At 42.5% G+C, this 21,764-nt stretch overlaps 1 protein-coding gene across 1 annotated transcript in view; it reads left to right on the forward strand.

Annotated features, from left to right (window-relative positions):
- Nucleotides 1–21,764, forward strand: part of HYDIN (HYDIN axonemal central pair apparatus protein) — a 427,107-nt gene that overhangs the window by 151,559 nt on the left and 253,784 nt on the right. Inside the window, exons 11-12 of the mRNA XM_073307159.2 lie at nt 606–724; nt 4,733–4,956. Of these exons, the coding sequence (XP_073163260.2) occupies nt 606–724; nt 4,733–4,956 (343 nt within the window). The remainder of the gene's footprint in view (nt 1–605; nt 725–4,732; nt 4,957–21,764) is intronic.

Raw genomic sequence — 21,764 nt, forward strand, 5'->3', positions numbered from 1 at the left:
TGGTGGGGAATAAACAGGGGGAAATAGTTTTACTTTGTGTAATGACCCATCCATTCCCAGTCTTTATTCAAGCCTAAGTTAATTGTATCCAGTTTGCAATTGTATCCCTTCCCCCGCTCCGCTATCCTGCTGGTAATAGCTCACCTTACCTGATCACTCTCATTACAGTGTGTATGGTAACACCCTTTGTTTCATGTTCTCTGTGTGTATAAATCTCCACATTGTATTTTCCACGGAATGCATCTGATGAAGTGAGCTGTAGCTCAAGAAAGCTTATGCTCAAATAAATTTGTTAGTCTCTAAGGTGCCACAAGTCCTCCTTTTCTTAGTTACAAGGGTGTTTACCATGTAAATGTTTGCTATTCCATTGTGACAGGAACAGATAAGCAAAAACAATACCAGTAGCATTTCACTAGTTTTCATGAAGTTTAAACATCTGAATATACACTTATACATCTAACCATTACTTTGATCTACAGAAATGAATTGACCTGAATACACTCTAGCATGGCCTAGTCAGCCAGAGTCACACTGGGCTTAGATAGGATTGACCCAGTCTGGCAATTCCTGTGTTTTGTGTATTGAAAATGGGATCTTCTTCACAGGCCGTGAGACCCGGCTCCCCCTGCGCATCAAAGGGGAAGGGATGGGCCCCAAGCTCCTCTTCAGCTTCGACCAGCTAGATATTGGAAAGGTTTTTGTTGGGTCAACACACAGTTATGAGGTAAGCAGATAGGGCAGTGCTGATAGGCCCATGGCATGTAGACTATAGAGTACTGACTGCTTACTGTACAGCCAAAGGTGAGGTAATCCTACAGAGTATGGAGACTCATGAACCCCAGAGCTTTTGGTAACTGGGTCATTTTGATTTGAGAGTGGCTGGGTGTCCTCAGTGCAAGCTCAGAATGAGCAAACCCCGGGTTTCATCTACATGGTGTGAATGGTGTGTATGTTTCCAGAAGTGACCTCTGCCTACTTCTGGGTGCACGTTTCTCCTTGCAGTATCCTTAGTGCAGGGTTCCTATGTCTGATGTGTTTTGTGGCTTGAGCAGCACTTTATGCATTAAAATAGCATGAGGACATAGCTACTCCTCTGCAAAAAGACTCCAGTGACTTCAGTAGGCTTTGGTTCAGGCCTTAAATGCAATGCACCTTTGTGCTATGGCTGTTAAGAAGACACGGTGTCCAGGTCTACACTACAAAGTTTTGTTGATCAGGGTGTAAAAATCCATGCCCATAGCTGATGTAGTTCTGCCGGCAAACCCCCCAGTATAGATGCAAAGGTGCTGACAGAAGAGTTCTTCTGTCAGCATTGCTGATGTTGTTAGGGGAGATGGTGGTACTATGTCGGCAGAAGAATGCCTCCTGTCAGCATACATGGTGTCTATGCTTGAGGGCTATGCTGACATAGGTTTTGTACAATAGACATGGCTAATAGCTGGAGCATTCAAACAACCCTCAATTCAGTACATCCTACAGATTCCTGAGGTTAAGGGAAATGCCACCTCGTCTATTTTCTTTTCTATGAGAGGAAAGTGATCAGGAACAGCCAGCATGGATTCACCAAGGGAAGGTCATGCCTGACTAATCTAATCGCCTTTTATGATGAGATTACTGGTTCTGTGGATGAAGGGAAAGCAGTGGATGTATTGTTTCTTGACTTTAGCAAAGCTTTTGACACGGTCTCCCACAGTATTCTTGTCAGCAAGTTAAGGAAGTATGGGCTGGATGAATGCACTATAAGGTGGGTAGAAAGCTGGCTAGATTGTCGGGCTCAACGGGTAGTGATCAATGGTTCCATGTCTAGTTGGCAGCCGGTATCAAGTGGAGTGCCCCAAGGGTCGGTCCTGGGGCCGGTTTTGTTCAATATCTTCATAAATGATCTGGAGGATGTTGTGGATTGCACTCTCAGCAAATTTGCGGATGATACTAAACTGGGAGGAGTGGTAGATATGCTGGAGGGGAGGGATAGGATACAGAAGGACCTAGACAAATTGGAGGATTGGGCCAAAAGAAATCTGATGAGGTTCAATAAGGATAAGTGCAGGGTCCTGCACTTAGGACGGAAGAACCCAATGCACCGCTACAGACTAGGGACCGAATGGCTCGGCAGCAGTTCTGCAGAAAAGGACCTAGGGGTGACAGTGGACGAGAAGCTGGATATGAGTCAGCAGTGTGCCCTTGTTGCCAAGAAGGCCAATGGCATTTTGGGATGTATAAGTAGGGGCATAGCGAGCAGATCGAGGGACGTGATCGTTCCCCTCTATTCGACATTGGTGAGGCCTCATCTGGAGTACTGTGTCCAGTTTTGGGCCCCACACTTCAAGAAGGATGTGGATAAATTGGAGAGAGTCCAGCGAAGGGCAACAAAAATGATTAGGGGTCTGGAACACATGAGCTATGAGGAGAGGCTGAGGGAGCTGGGATTGTTTAGCCTGCAGAAGAGAAGAATGAGGGGGGATTTGATAGCTGCTTTCAACTACCTGAAAGGGGGTTCCAAAGAGGATGGCTCTAGACTGTTCTCAATGGTAGTAGATGACAGAACGAGGAGTAATGGTCTCAAGTTGCAGTGGGGGAGGTTTAGATTGGATATTAGGAAAAACTTTTTCACTAAGAGGGTGGTGAAACACTGGAATGCGTTACCTAGGGAGGTGGTAGAATCTCCTTCCTTAGAGGTTTTTAAGGTCAGGCTTGACAAAGCCCTGGCTGGGATGATTTAACTGGGAATTGGTCCTGCTTCGAGCAGGGGGTTGGACTAGATGACCTTCTGGGGTCCCTTCCAACCCTGATATTCTATGATTCTATTGACTGCAAATTACCACTTGCAAATGACTCTGAATGCTGTTCACTGCCCATCAATCTCTTCCCACCCCTTTCTCTCTTTGCAATGAGGACTTTAGAAATAAATCTGAAAGAGTTAAGAGTTTCTGCAAGTGAAGCAAATATTAGCAATGGCATCAAATATTAGCAAAAATGAAAAGCACAGCAACCTAAAGAGGTATTAAATGAGGTAATGCATCATGTTGGACATTTTTGAAAGCCCCACTGTGGCGGGGAAGGACATGCTTAAGGTGTTTCTTAACAGAAGTATTTTGTACTCTGTGCATTTTTAATGCTGATGCCTTATTGCTTCTCTCTCTATCAATTTATTATTTTCCTTACTTGAGAAAAATTTAAACAACTAGATGTTGCCCTTAGTCAGTGCTGTTTTTGGCAGCTACACAGAGAGTAAACTTCAACTTAGGGGTAGCTTATATTAGGACCTGGTATAACTAAGGAGTAAAATACATGAAAGTGTGTATGATTATTTTTATTCTTTCCTCAATGAGGAATAGGAGGGTGTGCAACTATTCTTTGCAGCAGTACCAGAATTTAAAAAAACAAGGCACATTTTCATGCTTCTCCCTCAATTTCTTTGCTAGATTCTACAAGGACAAAAGGGAGAGAGATATTGTAAAACAGGTGAAATGTGTCTGTGGAAATGGCAGGAAGTCACCCTGCAGCACTGAAGAAATTTATAATTTTGCCTAAGGCAAACTTAATCAGTGAAACAATGTGTTTGTTGATAGTAGTGGGGACTTTTTGACTAGTATAAAGGGTATGATCTGGAGAGAAGCTGAGGCCTACATCTCTTATTCGAGACAATGGGATTTGTGGGTGCTCAGCAATTTACAGAATCCAGCCCCAAGCTTACAATTTGTCACAAACAATTGCGAAAGTCTTAGATTGTGGTTGTGAATATTTATGAGATTAAAATTGTTTGGAACAGGTCATGCCGATATTTGCCCTCCTTGTTCACTGGCCTTTGTAGTTTAGCTAAGACAGAGCTGATCCAACAAGATAAAGGAAAATAAAAAAGGGTCTGTATTGAACCCCAGTACTTTTGGATACTTCTGAAATTAGCAATAATTGGGTTTCTGAGTACTACTTGGCTTTGTACAATAAACAGCAGGTGCCCTCGTCACATAAAAATAAAGGTGTCCAGCAAAATAAGATAAGTAGGTTAATAAAAATGAACTCATAATATTTTGCATTTCTGTATTATAGAAGCTTTCACCAGAGGACCCCAAAGTGCTTTTCAAAGGAGGGATAAACAACCATTTAATAAATACAATAATAGTTCCCAAGAAAGGATGTCTGAAAAATGCGTCTATCTATCTATCTCTCTCATCATGACAAGGTCATATTTTTTCTGTTCGCAATCTGGTTTATGCTCCCAGATCTAAACAACAACAGTGGGCATTATCAATGTGATAACCCAGTCCACCCAAGTCTGCAAGGTGCCAAGCGCCCTCAGCTTATTGGCTACAGAAGGAGTGAAATGCATTCAGCATGTTGCTGGATTGGCACCATCAGGAGCAATATGATTGTATGATGTTTCATCAGAAACAATGTGACTGTTCTTTGCTACTCTTGGGGACTTTTCTGAAAGCACAGATATCTGTGTTCAGTATCTATCTTGTACTGCAAATTCAGTTACAGTGGAGGATATTCTGCTCTCAGTTGCAGTGGTGTAAATTCAGAATAACTCTCTTGATTTATTTGGAATTATTGCAGTTTTAATTGAGTGCAGAATTTAGCTCACTGTATTTCCCTTGGCTTCCAACAGGCAATGTCTTATCACTTCTCCCCTTTTCAGATGTTAATCATTTAATTAGAAAACAAATCAATTCAATCTATGAGAAGTAAAGGTTCCTTGTATGTTTCCATTCCTTCCCTTTTACTGCTGCAGGCAATCCTGTATAACAAAGGAGCCATTGATGCCCTCTTTAACTTGATCCCTCCATCTACTGCACTGGGCGCCTGTTTTACCTTTGACCCCAAAGAAGGCATCATTCTGCCAGGTGGACTTCAAGCCATCCAGATCTCCTTCAGTTCCACCATCCTGGGGGAGTTCACAGAGGAGTTTAAATTCAGTGTGAACGGAGCCCCCGAGCCTGTGATCTTAACTATTAGGTAAGTTGGGCTTATTCATTAATAATTGGCATTTTTGTAGCATCTTTCATCTTAGGACAATTTTGATCCTCACAGCACCCCTGTGAGGTAGAGTATAAATCCTCATTTTACAGATGGAGCTACTGAGAAGAACAGAGATTTGTCCAAGGTCACATCATCAGGAACCAGTGTCAGAGCCAAGACTAGAACCCATGATTCCTTATCCCCTGCTCTAACCACTTAGACTCCATTATCTCCCAACTGTGTGCAGCATTCGTATGGTGAAATATAATGCTCTGTGAGAGGGAAAAGTTTCTGTAAGCAAGGACCCCGGTCTCCTACATTTTCTGCTCATAACTAAACCAGGAAGTTACTGGTCCTCAGTAAACCAGCAATAACTGGTTTCAGAGTAACAGCCGTGTTAGTCTGTATTCACAAAAAGAAAAGGAGTACCTGTGGCACCTTAGAGACTAACCAATTTATTTGAGCATGAGCTTTCGTGAGCTACAGCTCACTTCATCGGATGCATACCGTGGAAACTGCAGCAGACTTTATATATACAGAGAGAACATGAAACAATACCTCCTCCCACCCCACATGTTCTCTGTGTGTATATACAGTCTGCTGCAGTTTCCACGGCATGCATCCGATGACGTGAGCTGTAGCTCACGAAAGCTTATGCTCAAATAAATTGGTTAGTCTCTAAGGTGCTACAGCAATAACTGGGGCTTTCTTAAAGATCAGGCCAATCAGTATTTTTGATGTCAGAATAATCTGTTTGCACAGACTTCTGCAATGTGATAACTCCCTTCTGAGACCAATACCTGTCCTCATGCAGAGAGGTTCAAGGGTACTAGTGCTTTTAGTATAATTGCTTATTCTGGAGAACTGCTTCAGGGAGGATTGTACAGGAAATAGTCTGGTCAGGGGGGACTGGGGTAGCTCATAAATTCTTAGATTTCTAATAGTTGTAAGGCCTGCACCATTGGAAGTGCACAGTACCTCAGCTGTAGTTCTGGGGGGTTAGGAGATGGAGGAGCGTAAATCCTTAGTTTTCAGGGTAATGACACAGGCGACTGCTCAGACCTTATCAAACGGAGTCATTGTGTCATCTCAAGACTGCTTGGATGTCAGATGGGCAAGTTTCCAATTCTGGAGCAACATAAACTTTGGTGGGCTTAATTCAATGGAGAAAGTGACAGATTTTCTGATCCTTCAATGTGCTGAGTGCTTCGACCCCCATTGAAATAGGAGATTGAAGCATTTGAAGGACTGGACCTGCAGCAAGGGAAACCAGATAACTTGGTGTTCACACCTCAACTGCTAGAAGAGGGCCTCATCCTCCCTGATTGAACTAGCCTCGTTATCCCTAGCCTGATTCTTGCTTGCATATTTATACCTGCCTCTGGAAATTTTCATTGCATGCATCCGACCAAGTGGGTATTCACCCACGAAAGCTTATGCTCCAATACGTCTGTTAGTCTATAAGGTGCCACAGGACTCTTTGCCGCTTTTAAAGATCCAGACTAACATGGCCACCCCTCTGATACAGATAACTATAGACAGTGAGGTTCTGGCAGCTGCCAGTGTGGCAGAGCGGGCTCTAGCATGGTCTGTTCCTGGGACCAGAAGTCTTTTAATATGTTATTAATGATTCACACCAAAGCACAGCAACATCTACCGTGCTCTCGTATTGGAAATGATCGTGGTATTTCCTGTTCCGAGCACAGCAAGGGCTGTGGTAATCCATAAACCTCAGCCAAAGAAACACTGATTTATAAGATCATTAATTTTGCAGATAGCACTAATATAGGGGGAGAGGTGCAGATTCAGAGAAGAATATTCTTCACAGCCTGAATGAATGAGCTGAATGATGGAATATGAAATTTAAGGGCCGATTCTTCTACCCTCTCCAGCCCCTGTAGGCCACTCTGGTTGTGTATAGGGGCCTTACATAAGCTACAGGAAGCCGGCGGTGAATCCCTTCAGGATCAACATAGGATCAGCACAAGTCATCCCTCCCTGCAGACCTTGGTGTAGGGGGTGTATTGCGGCAGGAGGCACAGCAGCTGTAATGCTGGGCACTCTGGAGATACTGGGCTGGGGGCAGCTTATTGGCAGCCCTGGGGAAGCTCCCCCTCTCCCCTAGGCTATGGGTTTGGGGAGATGCAGCATATTATCAGACCCTCTGAGGAAAAGGATCTCCACTATGTTTATTGATAAACATTTACATTCTTGGGCCAGCGTGCAACAACAGGAAAGAAGGCTGATGAGTTGTTGGCTTTTATCAGAAGGGCATATTGTGTCATCCACGGTTATTGTGCTTTCACCCTATAAACACTTATTAGTGCACATTTAGTGCCCTGTCTGAACCATGTTATTTGAAAAGAGATGTCGTTAACATGGAGCAAGTTCAGCATACAGCACAACAGGTGATAAATGAGATGGAGTAGGTCATGTATGGAGAGAGAATGACAAAGCTGGGATTATGTAGCCTCGAGAGATGAGGCAAAGGTGACTGAAGCAGTTACATTGGCAGAGATTTTATTAAATTAAGATGGATGATCTAGTTCAGGTTGTTGGATAAGCCAGAAATGGGGGATGCAGGTTTAAACTGAGGGAGCATATGCAAGGAGAATTTAATTAGGTTGTTATTTTACAGAGAAAGTGTTGAGTTGGTGAATTGACATCGAGGGGGGATGGTGAAATTAAGTAAGAAATGAATTTTAATCCAAAATAGTTGACTATAGTATCTAGAAATTAATAAATAAAAGGGTTTGTAGTTAGTTTTGTGCTTGGAAGTAGGCTGCCCTTTTTCGGGACCAAGTGAGAATGTTTTGCAGTCACATTTTTCCTCCCCGAAACTGGTTATGGTATGTCTTTGCAAGAGACGGGAGTGTTTTTGCCTTCTAGCAAGAAATGGCATTTTAAGGGTGTACCTAGGATGGAGCTGACAGAGTTCGCATCAAATACTTCCTGTCTTGAGGGACCCATAGTTGCACCTGCTTCCCTTCAGTACATGGCTATGTAACTACAATATGTGTTGAAAGGGGTGGTTAAAGTGGGCAGCCATCTTTCGTAAGTGGACTAGGTCATTCAGCAACAAGAAGGTCAGGGAAAGTGTGGGCCCCTTACTGAATGCGGGGGGAAGGAGGGGAGTGGGGGTTGGGAAACCTAGTGATAGAGGATGTGGAAAAAGCTAATGTACTTAATGCTTTTTTCACCTCTGTCTTCATGAACAAGGTCAGCTCCCAGACTACTGCACCGGGCAGCACAGCATGGTGGGGAGGTGACCAGCCCTCTGAGGAGAAAGAAGTGGTTCAGGACTATTTAGAAAAGCTGGACGAGCACAAGTCCACGGGGCCGGATGCGCTGCATCCGAGAGTGCTAAAGGAGTTGGCAGATGTGTTTGCAGAGCCATTGGCCATTATCTTTGAAAACTCATGGCTATAGGGCGAGGTCCTGGATGACTGGAAAATGGCTAGTGTAGTGCCCGTCTTTAAAAAAGGGAAGAAAGAGGATGATTTAATTGGGGATTGGTCCTGCTTTGAGCAGGGGGTTGGACTAGATGACCTCCTGAGGTCCCTTCCAACCCTGATATTCTATGATTTGACTTGATGTATGTTTGCTCATATTGCACTTTAACTCAATCACCTACCATCCTAACTTCCTTTGTCTCCAGAATTCGGGAGCATACTGATTACTCCTGCTTCCTAGACTCCCGTTCCTTTCAGTGTGGCTGCTGCACCCTTCATGCTGCTGGAGCAACCCCCTTCAGGGTCAAAAATGACCTTCTAGTTAAATCAAAAGGGCACGCCTTTAAATTAATCCTTTATAATTCATCTGCTTCCTTAAATAGTCACTCCCTCCTCCATTTTATTTCTTCTCTTGGCTCTCTTGACTCTTTGTTCTCTCCTGGTTCACTCCTATTTTGATGATTGTTCCTTCAGCATCTCACTTAATGGCTGCTCATCCTCCCCTCTTTGTCTTCTGTTGATGTCCCTCAAGTTTCTGTTTTCAGCCCCTTCCTTTTCTTTCTCTATACTCTCTCTGCCACCCTGGATTCTACCATGCTTCAGAGTCAGGGACTCCTGTCCAGCCCTGATATCTCTTGTCCCACCAGTTCCATAACTCAAGCTGCATTTCTGACATCTCCTCCTGGATATCCACCCACCATCTCAAACCTAGTTCCTCTAAAACTGGATTTCTTGGGCCAGACTCTCAGCCTCACTCCATTCCCTTTGCATGGCTCTGATTGCAATGGTGAGGGACACTTCCCTGGCTAGCCAGGAATTCCTGACTCCCTGGTGGAGCAGAGCCAGTGCATCAGTGCTATACCTCCCACCTACTTCCCTTTTCCCACCATAAAGAGTGTGGCCAGGGTGCCTCTTCACTCTGGCTACTTACAGCTGCCAGAGTGGCCTCATAGGTGCAGAGTGTAGCTCAGAGCAGCCCATGTTATGCTCATAAGAAGCACCTGGGATCTTTTTCAGGGGAAAAGGCAATACGATGCATTTATTGAAGATACAACAATTAGCATATGCATTCAATTACACACACACACTGTCCCGCCAGTCAATGTTATAGTTACCAGTCCAGAGTCTGGATCAATCTAGTGGCCAGCTAGGTTGATTGCGGGTAGGTAGGAGCCGGGTTCTTTTGGTTGTGACACAATGCTCTGGGGAAGTCTTGGCAGGACGAACCCAAAGTTTCATGGCAAGGCACCCTGTTAATATAGTGATGTTCCTTCATTGGGACCAATGATTTTTGCACCGTCATGCTGTAATTAATTGTTGTTTGACAAGTGCTTGTTTTTTTAAATTGTTTTTTTTTTATGCTTAATTTTTTTTTTAATTAAGTCTTTTAGGGAGTTATTCCAGGCTGGTTTTGATCACAGCTATTATGTCCCCATTGATAGGTGCCTGTTTTATTTTTAGAGTTGTTAATTTGCCCTTCTCTGACATTTCAATAGGGGCATGTTGCAATTTTCTGGAGCCCTTACGTTTGTCCTTAGGTTTTTTCCTAGAACATTCGGTTCGCTGATGGCCTTTATACTTATTTTCTAACACACTCATTCCTCATTCACACACAAAACAGAATTGATTTACACAGAACATTTGAACAGGAACATTGAATTGTAATGCAAAAGAAAAACAATCATTTCATTCTTTTCCTTATTTTAAGTTGCTAACCCTACAACAAAGTGGCTACCCTAAAAGGTCTGTTACTGCCTTGAAATCAGCTAAGACACAGATTCTGCCTCATGCATTTCTACCAGTGGCCCATTAGGCCATTCCTTTCTGCTTTTAGAAAGGGTGGCTGGCAGGATATGGTCAAATTATACACCAATACATTTAATACATGCTACATTATTGTTCTTTATTCTTCATTTTAAATTATACAAAATACAAACATAACATTTTACTACTACATATATTTTTTTTGACCCTTCAAGAACGATTTTTGAGTGGGTCATATTTTATACAACTGTTTCATAGCAATATACTGAGAGGCCATTTGAGGTTGTGGTTGTAATTTAACAAACATTCTTTTTGTTCAGCAGCACATACAACACATTCCTAGAAATCAAACACAGGACAATGTTAACACAACTAGCAATGGGTGGAACATGATAGATAATATGCCCTTAGAAGTCGGGGACCAGCCTGTAAAAACGTCGTGCCAATGATAGGCTGTTAGGTTTTTTTTAGACCTAGCAATTTCTAGCATGTGTCCATTTGCATGCAATATTTGAATGACACGCTTCCCTGTATCCCTCTGTGTCTGTTGTAAAAACTGAGTCACCTTTGTTTTTAACGACAAGTGATCAGTTCGATTGTGCCAGTTCCGACCAAGTGTAACAGAGAAATTAACCAGAGTAGAGGTGATAATGCTCTGTGCTTTTACACTGGCATTACGTTTACATTTATTCACTGGGGATGGACTGATACTTGCATTTTTCCAAAATACTGTTTTCCAGGATGTAACACATATACATTGTTCATTGTACAAAACACGCGTTACATTTTTTAGTTTGTTTAACACACATGTTCCCAATGAGGTATTTTTGCTTCATGGTTCTATGGTGACAGGTAGGGACAAGCATACCCATTTGAGAGGGCTCCATTTCGTATACCCTCAGGTGTCCAATAATTTCTTCTCTTTCCCAGCCTAATGACCCATAACCTGGGGTAGCCAAAAGGATCCCATGGTCAGTTTTGGGAGTGGGCTCACTTTCCATATTTCTGTTTTTACAGACTGTTGGTGAGCAATTTTAACAATAATTTTACCTAATTACAAATCAGGCTTAACCATGCTGAAACATATTGCATTTATTTATATTTGTAGGTATTGAACAAGGACCTTTTTCATTGTTTTAAAAGATGCCTTAATACCTTAACTTTCTCTGATATTACCAAAACATTTTGTGTTCAAGTGATGCTAAACTAAGAATTTGCATCTTAGCACCATCTATGGCCAAGGCAGTTTTATTTTCTAACTTTATTTGTTGTTTATAAAGCATCCAGGAGGTGGTGTTTAGCCACCGCTACATATTTTATGTTGCTTTTAGGTTTCCCAGTCCTATTTGTACCAACTCCACAGTAGTAATTGCCTGCTTGTGAATGAGGGCTATCTTGCAGTTGTGACAGGGAACTTAACTTATTTTTAGGTCTACAGTATTTATAATTCCTGCTCCAAAACCAATTCCTTCTAATATGGTGTCTGCTACATGAGGATGTTTCCCTATTAACAGACTGGCATTCCTTGACCTTCGCCCTTCTGCAACATTGGTTTTTGTAAATACAGTTAAAATGCTTATTAACTTTTTTTTGCCTAAGGCAGTAGGTTTTTTTTTGTAACACAATACACAACAATGCTAGCAACAAGGCAAACAACACAAGGCAAAACATAAAACACAAAACACAATTTTTGTCACAACTGTAGAATGATGGTATTTTGGGTTGCATTTTAGCTGGTACCAGCTTTTTTTCAAGTTCTGAAAGACAAAAAGAATATTTTTCTACCCCTTTTGGGGTGGCAGATTATTGCTTAAAATATCCCTTCCTTTTACAAATATCCTTGCTGATTGCAGGCAAAACAGAGGAATTACCCCCATACTTTCCTATGTTTTTGTTGTATAGGCAAGCCAGGTTTAATGGTTTTTAGCCTTTAACAGTTTAGGGGAAATTATCCCACTGTTCAGTCATTAAATTCATGAGGTGGTGTATGGCGTACCTCAGTTTCCCTTTTTATACAGCAGACCAGGTTTGCAATGTTTTTTCTGTTGTGCTAAGCTTTAAGTTTATTCACAGGTAATAGCTGAGAAGCATCATTACCATATGACCTTAAAGGTTTTTTCAAAAAATCATACATGCTATACATTATTACAGGAGTACTTATTAACATTAAATTTATCTCAATGTTTAATATTAACATCAAATTTATTAAAAATATCTTGTTATACCATGCCTTTTATTTAGACAATTTGTTTTTGAGGCCAGTGTATTTAATGTCCTCTTGAAATCTTTGCATAGGCTTTTTAATATAATTATATACTTTGGGTTTTGGTGAATTAAAAGGGAGGGGTGTTATGCATATAAGCAGATCCCTTTTGTATTTGACTTCAGATTTTAGCACTGTGTATACACACAAAAAAGTATTTTTTTTCTACTTAGGGTTAACCTGTTCCTCTCTTATTCTTAGGTTTGACTTCTTTTTCCACCTTCCTCTGGGGGGTTATAATTTGATCCTTTTGGTTTCAGGTAGTTTGTTTGCTGACCAGGTATGTCCTTTATTTGCAGCTCCTTTGTGCTGCCATTTATAGGCAGTTCTCTCCTTCCTCTATCAGTTAGGTAATTTGCATAAACACAGACACTTTCTGGCTTGCTTTTGGATTCAAAGCCGTCAGCAGCGCTCAGAGACTCTGTCTTGAAAGGGACACAGTTAACTTCCTCCAGAGTTTTAATTACTTTTTACTTTTAACTCCTGCTTCCAAAACACACAGCGATCTGAAAAAGAAAACACAACCTATGGTGGCTCCTTTTAGGAACCGTAAAAGGAGTTTAATTAAGTAGCATGTTTTGTTTGCATTTCTTTTACCCCTTCTATAATATACACTGCACATGTCCTGGGAAAAATGCACATTCCTTTCATAGTTTAACTTCTATAATATTATATTAGCCATATCAATTTTTGCATAAAGTGTAACTGGGTTTTTTTCCCGTGCTCATGGAGTTTTCATATACCTTTATTAAAGTTTCAGAGTAGCAGCCGTGTTAGTCTGTATTTACAAAAAGAAAGGGAGTACTTGTGGAACCTTAGAGACTAACACATTTGTTTGAGCATAAGCTTTCGTGAGCTACAGCTCACTTCATCGGATGCATAGTGACAGTCTGATTATTCAGAGCCACCTTAAGGCTCAAAGTTCCTAATGTTGCTTCTTTTTTTTGTGCATCTTACCCCTGCTGTTGCTCCAGAGGAGCACTGTCTTTTTTTAGCTTTATATTGTTTTACTACAGCTCTTATTTGCTATTTTGTTACCAAAAAACAAATCCAGAATCTCTTCCCATTCTCCTAGTTTTGACTGCCCTGCTGCAGTCATGACTTTGGTCTTTAAAAAGATATTGAATGTTATAAAGCATTAAGGTACCTTAAGTGTTAAATGCTAAATACCAAAGCCAAACAACACTAGTTACCTGTGTCTGGCAAAAAGGGTTTTTCAGTATTGCAACTTTGAATAAAAGATTCAAATGGATTTTAGTGGTATTATTTAAAAACAAAACAAAACCAATTCATCTGAAACCTACAGACCAGAAGTGTTGATTTAGGTCCTTAAAACCACACATATTTACACAATATATTTACACACACATGTTCTTTTTTTTTTTTTAACATTTCTTACACTGCTTTAATTTTTACACAGCTGTACATAGATTACACTTGTATACATTTGGAGACAGTTAAGTTCCAATAGAAACCCGTTATGTTCTTTTAGCAAATTTGACTAAATTGTTCATAGTCAAATGATTTAAAATTAGATTGTCTTTTTGCCTGGCTTATTTACAGACATTCCTTTGGAAAAGGGCCCATTTTTCCTTCAGAATGACTGCAAAGAAACCAAGAATTCTCTTTCTATAACACTTTTCCTTTTTAACATTTTTGCAGTGTTTAACTGCTTAATTCCCTCCAGCCTCTGCAGAGTTAACTTATGACTCTTTTTTCTTAAATGACTTGCTTATTTCCCAAAATGACACCTGCATCAGCCCAGATATCACCATTCCAAGTATTGTCCCAGGGATCTGAAATCCCTATGCCTGTACTTACTCCTTTCCTTACTCCTGCCACTATGCCCCTCAGGCCTCTCAACTTGTTTTCCAATCTCTTTATTTGTTGCCTGCCTGCTTGTCTGGGCCCAATCCTGCTTTCCTTGTTGAACCGTCCCTTTTCATGGTCACAGGCTTTGTCCCACTAACCATTTAGCAAGGAGGGTGGGCTCCTTAGCTAGCCCCCAAACCTCCTGGTCCATTTTCCTAAACATTTTTAAATTTTCCTGTAGACCAACGCTTGTGCTGGGACTTACACAACACACAAAAAGTCTATAACCACTAAAAATTCTGCCTGACAGAGCAAGAGGGAGAACGCTAAGCCTTCTACCTTCTGGGCTCGATCCTGCTATGACTGAGGGTATATTCACCTATGCAATATTTTCCCGACAGAGAGGTCGGAGCGAGGACTCTAACCCTCTCCCTTATGGCTTGGCACTCTACAACCAGGGTTGTATATACCTAGACAGTTTGTACAAACAGTCTATCTATCTATCTATCTATCTATCTATCTCGGTATAGTTTTTCCCGACAGACGGGTCGGAATGAAGACTCTAATCCTCCCCCTATTGCCTGGCACTTCTACGACTGGGGGTGTGCACACCTGAATGATCTATCACTTTGTATGTATGGTATACCTTTTAGCAGTATTTAGCAGTATTTTCAACAATCACAGTGCATATCTTTCCCCTTGCGCAATTCTCCACCAAAAATGTTATGCTTATAAGAAGCACACGGGATCTTTTTCAGGGGAAAAGGCAATGTGCTGCGTTTATTGAAGATACAACAGTTAGCGTATGCATTCAATCACACACACATACACTGTCCCGCCAGTTGATGTTATAGTTACCAGTCCAAAGTCCGGATCAATCTAATGGCCAGCTAGGTTGATCACAGGTAGGGAGGAGCCAGGTTCTGTTGGTCACGACACGATGCTCCGGGGAAGTCTTGGCAGGACAAACCCAAAGTTTCATGGCCAGGCCCCCTGTTTATATAGTGATTTTCCTTCATTGGGACCAATGAGTTTTGCACCGTCATGTTGTAATCAATTGTTGTTTGACAAATGCTTGTTTTCTTAAATTGTCCTTCTCATCCTTCATTTTGTTCTTTCATTAAGTCTCTCAGGGAGTTACCCCATGCTGGTTTTGATGACAGCTATCTTGTCCCCATTGATAGGTGCCTGTCTTATCTTTAGAGTCATCTATCTGCCTTCCTCTGACATTTCTGTAGGGGTGTGTTGCAATCTTCTGGGGCCCTTACATCTGTCCTCGGTTTCTCCCTAGAACATCTGGTTCGGTGATGGCCTTCATACTTATCTTCTAACACACACATTCCTCATTCACACACAAAACAAAATTGATTTACACAGAACATTTGAACAGGAACATCAAATTGCAATGCAAGAGAAAGAAATCATTGTGTTCTTTTATTTATTTTAAAATGCTAAACCTACAACAAAGTGGTGGCCCTAAAAGGTCTGTTACTGCCTTGAAAGAAGCTCAGACAGATTCTGTCTGATGCATCTTTACCAATGGCCCGTTAGACAATTCCTTTCTGCTTTCAGAAAGGGTGGCTGGCAGGATATGGTCAAATTATACACCAATACATTTAATACATGCTACATTATTATTCTTTATTCTTAATTTTAAATTATACAAAATACAAACACAAAATCCTACTACTACACCCACATACATTGGGTGTTGAATTGGCTCCTGTTGGCCCCTAAAATTGGGGCGGTGGAAACGCACACCAGAGCATGAGGCAGACTCACAGAACTTCTTACGGCTCAGTACTATGCTGGGTTGAGTGTGCACAGATAGAGTTGGGGAGCAGCTGACTGACTTTGCAATGATCTGGTCACCCCACTTTGATGCTCTGCACTCATGCTGAGCCCACTCACCATTTTCCTGGTGAGTTCCAGTTGCTCTTGGGCCCAGCCAGGCTATTGCTGCTATACTCCAGGTGTTGGTTCTACATGAAGAAACACTCCCAGTTCTCTTTTGGATGGAGGTGCCCTGGCTGGAGGATCCTGCGGGATAAGGTATGTGGTGATGGAGGTCACATAGGCTGGGATGAGGGCTCAGACGACTCATCCCTCACCCCCATGTCCTCTCCCTCATCTGCCACAAGGACCATCATCCCTCCAGAGCTAGACGGTGCATATCTCTGGAGGGCCTCACATCTCCTGGTTGGCTGTGGCTTAAGGGGCTGCCCCTGCATGGATGTTCCTGGCTAATTAAGGACCAAGGGAGACTCTCAGAAATCTCACCCAGCACCTCCATCCATGTCTCTCCTACTAGGTGGCCCTTCACCACCAGAGCTATCATCCCGAGGAAGACGGGACATCTTTCATTGACTGTGCTGCTTAGTAGTCTGACCTCCTTCTGATTAAAACTGGCCTGGCTTCTGAATTTGGTCAGGTTACCTTGTCACTACAGACTCACTATTCGGAGTAGATGCAGACAACTTAGCAGCAGCTGAAACCCACATCAGCTGGCACAATCTAAAAGATGCCAGTTTAGCTGCAAAATCACTATTTACATATGAAAATTTTACATTGTAATATTTAAGTCATATAAGGGGCAGAAATCTGCTCTGCCAATAGAGCATACAGCTTTTGAAAATACCTCTGGTAACTGCCTACATAAACACCTGTGCCCTTGTACTCATCCCCCTGTGCTGCTCCAGCAGCCAGTTCTGGTGGAGGCCAAATGCCTTTAAACTGTTAGCATCATCCATAACAGCTGCTCATAACTCTTCTAAGCAAGCAGTAGTTCTGATACAATGTCGTGTTGGTGCCTTCTTTCCCAAAGTATTGGTGAGCCCCTGCACCCGCCAAATGAAATCAGAGAGCACCAGGCTTCCCCAGTCAGTGGCTGGGTCCTTTGCCCCTCTCCTCTCGTCTCTTCTCCTCTCCTCTGGTGAGAACATAAGATCGACCACACTGGGTAAGACCAAGGTCCATCTAGCCCGTATCCTGTCTTCCAACTGTGGCCAATGCCAGTTGCCCCAGAGGGAATGAACAGAATAGGTAATCTTCAAGTGATCCATCCCCTGTTGCTCATTCCCAGCTTCTAGCGAACAGAGACTAGGGACACCAGCCCTGCCCATCCTGGCTAGTAGCCATTGATGGACCCATCCTCCATGAACTTATCCTGTTCTTTTTTGAACCCTGTTACAGTCTTGGCCTTCACAACATTTTCTGGCAAAGAGTTCCACAGGTCACTTGTGCATTGTGTGAAGAAATACTTCCTTTTGTTTCTTTTAAACCTGCTGCCCATTAATTTCATTTGGTGACCCCTAGTTCTTGTGTTATGATAAGGAGTAAATAACACTTCCTTATTTACTTTCTCCACACCAGTCATGATTTTATAGACCTCGAGCATATCCCCCCTTAGTCGTCTCTTTTCCACCTGAAAAGTTGCAGTCTTATTAATCTCTCTTCATATGGAAGCTGTTCCATACCCCTGATCATTTTTGTTGCCCTTTTCTGTACTTTTTCCAATTCTAATATATCCTTTTTGAGATGGAGCGACCACATCTGCACACAGAAGTCAAGATGTGGGCGTACCATGGATTTATATAGAGGCAATATCATATTTTCTGTCTTATTCTCTATCTCTTTCCTAATGATTCCCAACATTCTGTTCGCTTTTTTTACTGCTGCTGAACATTGAGTGGATGTTTTCAGAGAACTATCCACAATGACTCTGAGATCTCTTTTTTGAATGGTAACAGCTAATTTAGACCCCGTCATTTTATATGTATAGTGGGGATTACGTTTTCCAATGTGCATTACTTTGCATCACCAAGCATCACCTGCTCTTGCTCTGTGATTCTTTAAGAGATCACTGTTTCAAAACCTGCTGTCCTTTCTCTTGTTATGTGGTGGCTGCCCTGTTATCAGCTATTGGCACAGAGCTCTGAGATGGCACCGTGCCCAGAACTTCTGGGTAGACAAGCAGGGTTTAACTCATTCAAGCAGAGATGCAAATGGCTAAGCCCAAAGAAAAGTAATCTTTTCCCTTTGCATGGCAAGCTTGGTCTTTGGTAACTTCCTGGTAGAATCCACAATCAGAGGCATTTTAGAGGTAGCTTTCCTTTGTGTTGTTAGTGAGGCTAATGAGAAGCTTAGGGATAATGGTAGGATGACAAATGGGAAGGAGGATATGGAGGTAGATATTACCACATCCGAGATAGAAGCCAAACCTGAACAGCTTAATGGGACTAAATCGGGGGGCCTAGATAATCTTCATCCAAGAATATTAAAGGAACTGGCACATGAAATTGCAAGCCCATTATCAAAAAATTTTAATGAATCTGTAAACTCAGGGGTTGTACCATATGACTGGAGAATTGCTAACATAGTTCCTATTTTTAAGAAAGGAAAAAAACGTGATCTGGGTAACTACAGGCCTGCTAGTTTGACATCTGTTGTATGCAAGGTCCTGGAAAAGATTTTGAAGGAGAAAGTAGTTAAGGACATTGAGGTCAATGGTAATTGGGACAAAATACAACATGGTTTTACAAAAGGTAGATCATGTTAAACCAACCTGATCTCCTTCTTTGAGAAGGTAACAGATTTTTTAGACAAAGGAAATGCAGTAGATCTAATTTACCTCGATTTCAGTAAGGTATTTGATAACGTTCCACATGGGGAATTATTAGTTAAATTGGAAAAGATGGGGATCAATATGAAAGTTGAAAGGTGGATAAGGAACTGGTTAAAGGGGAGACTACAAGGGGTCACACTGAAAGGTGATCTGTCAGGCTGGAAGGAGGTTACTAGAGGAGTTCCTCAGGGATCGGTTTTGGGACCAATCTTATTTAATCTTTTTATTACTGACTTTGGCACAAAAAGCGGGAATGTGCTAATAAAGTTTGCGGATGACACAAAGCTGGGAGGTATTGCCAATATAGAGAAGGACCGGGATATCATACAGGAAGATCTGGATGACCTTGTAAACTGGAGTAATAGTAATAGGATGAAATTTAATAGTGAAAAGTGCAAGGTCATGCATTTAGGGATTAATAACAAGAATTTTAGTTATAAACTGGGGATGCATCACTTGGAAGTAACGGAGGAGGAGAAGGACCTCAGAGTATTGGTTGATCACAGGATGACTATGAGCCGCCAATGTGATATGGCCATGAAAAAGCTAATGCGGTCTTGGGATGCATCAGGAGAGGTATTTCCAGTAGGGATAAGGAGGTTTTAGTACCGTTATACAAGGCACTGGTGAGACCTCACCTGGAACACTGTGTGCAGTTCTGGTCTCCCATGTTTAAGAAGGATGAATTCAAACTGGAACAGGTACAGAAAAGGGCTTCTAGGATGATCCGAGGAATGGAAAACCTGTCTTATGAAAGGAGACTCAAAGAGCTTGGCTTGTTTAGCCTAACCAAAAGATGGCTGAGAGGAGATATGATTGCTATCTATAAATATATCAGAGGGATAAATACCGGAGAGGGAGAGGAATTATTTAAACTCAGTACCAATGTGGACACAAGAACAAATGGATATAAACTGGCCAGCAGGAAGTTTAGACTTGAAATTAGACGAAGGTTTCTAACCATCAGAGGAGTGAAGTTCTGGAACAGCCTTCCAAGGGAAGCAGTGGGGGCAAAAGACCTATCTGGCTTCAAGATTAAACTCGATAAGTTTATGGAGGAGATGGTATGATGGGATAACATGATTTTGGCAATTGATTGATCTTTAACTATTCATGGTAAATAGGCCCAATGGCCTGTGATGGGATGTTAGATGGGGTGGGATCTGAGTTACTACAGAGAATTCTCTCCTGGGTGCCTGGCTGGTGAGTCTTGCCCACATGTTCAGGGTTTAGCTGATTGCCATATTTGGGGTTGGGAAGGAATTTTCCTCCAGGGCAGATTGGAAGAGGCCCTGGGGGTTTTTCACCTTCCTCTGCAGCGTGGGGCACGGGTCACTTGCTGGAGGATTCTCTGCACCTTAAAGTCTTTAAACCACGATTTGAGGACTTCAATAGCTCAGGCATAGGTTAGAGGTTTATTACAGGAGTGGGTGGGTGAGATTCTGTGGCCTGCATTGTGCAGGAGGTCAGACTAGATGATCATAATGGTCCCTTCTGACCTTAAAGTCTATGATTCTATGACATGTGTCACCAGATAATGCTGTTATACACAGTCTTCCCAGTTCTTTTTCTCAGCCCGTGAGCAAATGTTCAATATTGGGAATATATGCAGTGGTTTTAGTTTTTGTTATGCAAGATTCTGTGTAGGGATAGAGATAGTGGTCCTTGCAAAGGGAGCTGTGCAAGCAGCAGGAGAGTTTGCTGTCTGCCATGGTCTCTGATTAGAGTCCATTCTTAAAGCAGAACTGCTTCCTGTGAACTGAGCATTGGTTCTGGCCGAGATTCCTGAAAGAGGGGATTGACTGCTTGTGGTCCAGGACTGAACAAATTATGACCAGAATGTACCCAGTCCCCAAGTCACTGATTTCTCCTCTACTGGGAAGCCAACCTGCAAATTCCTGGGTATCTGCTCCTGCTCAACGAATGGCTACGCAGGTGGTGTCGGAGAGAAGGCTTTGGTTTCTTTGACCATGGGATGGTGTTCCATGAAGGAGGAGTGCTGGGCAGAGACGGGCTCCATCTTACGAAGAGAGGGAAGAGCATCTTTGCCAGCAGGCTGGCTAACCTAGTGAGGAGGGCTTTAAACTAGGTTCACCGGGGGAAGGAGACCAAAGCCCTGAGGTAAGTGGGAAAGCGGGATACCGGGAGGAAGCACAGGCAGGAATGTCTGTGAGGGGAGGGCTCCTGCCTCATACTGGGAATGAGGGGCGATCAACAGGTTATCTCAAGTGCTTATATACAAATGCACAAAGCCTTGGAAACAAGCAGGGAGAACTGGAGGTCCTGGTGATGTCAAGGAACTATGACGTGATCGGAATAACAGAGACTTGGTGGGATAACTCACATGACTGGAGTACTGTCATGGATGGTTATAAACTGTTCAGGAAGGACAGGCAGGGCAGAAAAGGTGGGGGAGTAGCACTGTATGTAAGGGAGCAGTATGACTGCTCAGAGCTCCGGTACGAAACTGCAGAAAAACCTGAGTGTCTCTGGATTAAGTTTAGAAGTGTGTGCAACAAGAGTGATGTAGTGGTGGGAGTCTGCTATAGACCACCGGACCAGGGGGATGAGGTAGATGAGGTTTTCTTCCGGCAGCTCACGGAAGCTACTAGATCGCATGCCCTGATTCTCATGGGTGACTTTAATTTTCCTGATATCTGCTGGGAGAGCAATACAGCGGCGCATAGACAATCCAGGAAGTTTTTGGAAAGCGTAGGGGACAATTTCCTGGCGCAAGTGCTAGAGGAGCCAACTAGGGGGGGAGCTTTTCTTGACCTGCTGCTCACAAACCGGGTAGAATTAGTGGGGGAAGCAAAAGTGGATGGGAATCTGGGAGGCAGTGACCATGAGTTGGTTGAGTTCAGGATCCTGACACAGGGAAGAAAGGTAA

Source organism: Lepidochelys kempii, chromosome 12 (assembly GCF_965140285.1).
Source record: "Lepidochelys kempii isolate rLepKem1 chromosome 12, rLepKem1.hap1, whole genome shotgun sequence".
NCBI classification, from domain to species: domain Eukaryota; kingdom Metazoa; phylum Chordata; order Testudines; family Cheloniidae; genus Lepidochelys; species Lepidochelys kempii.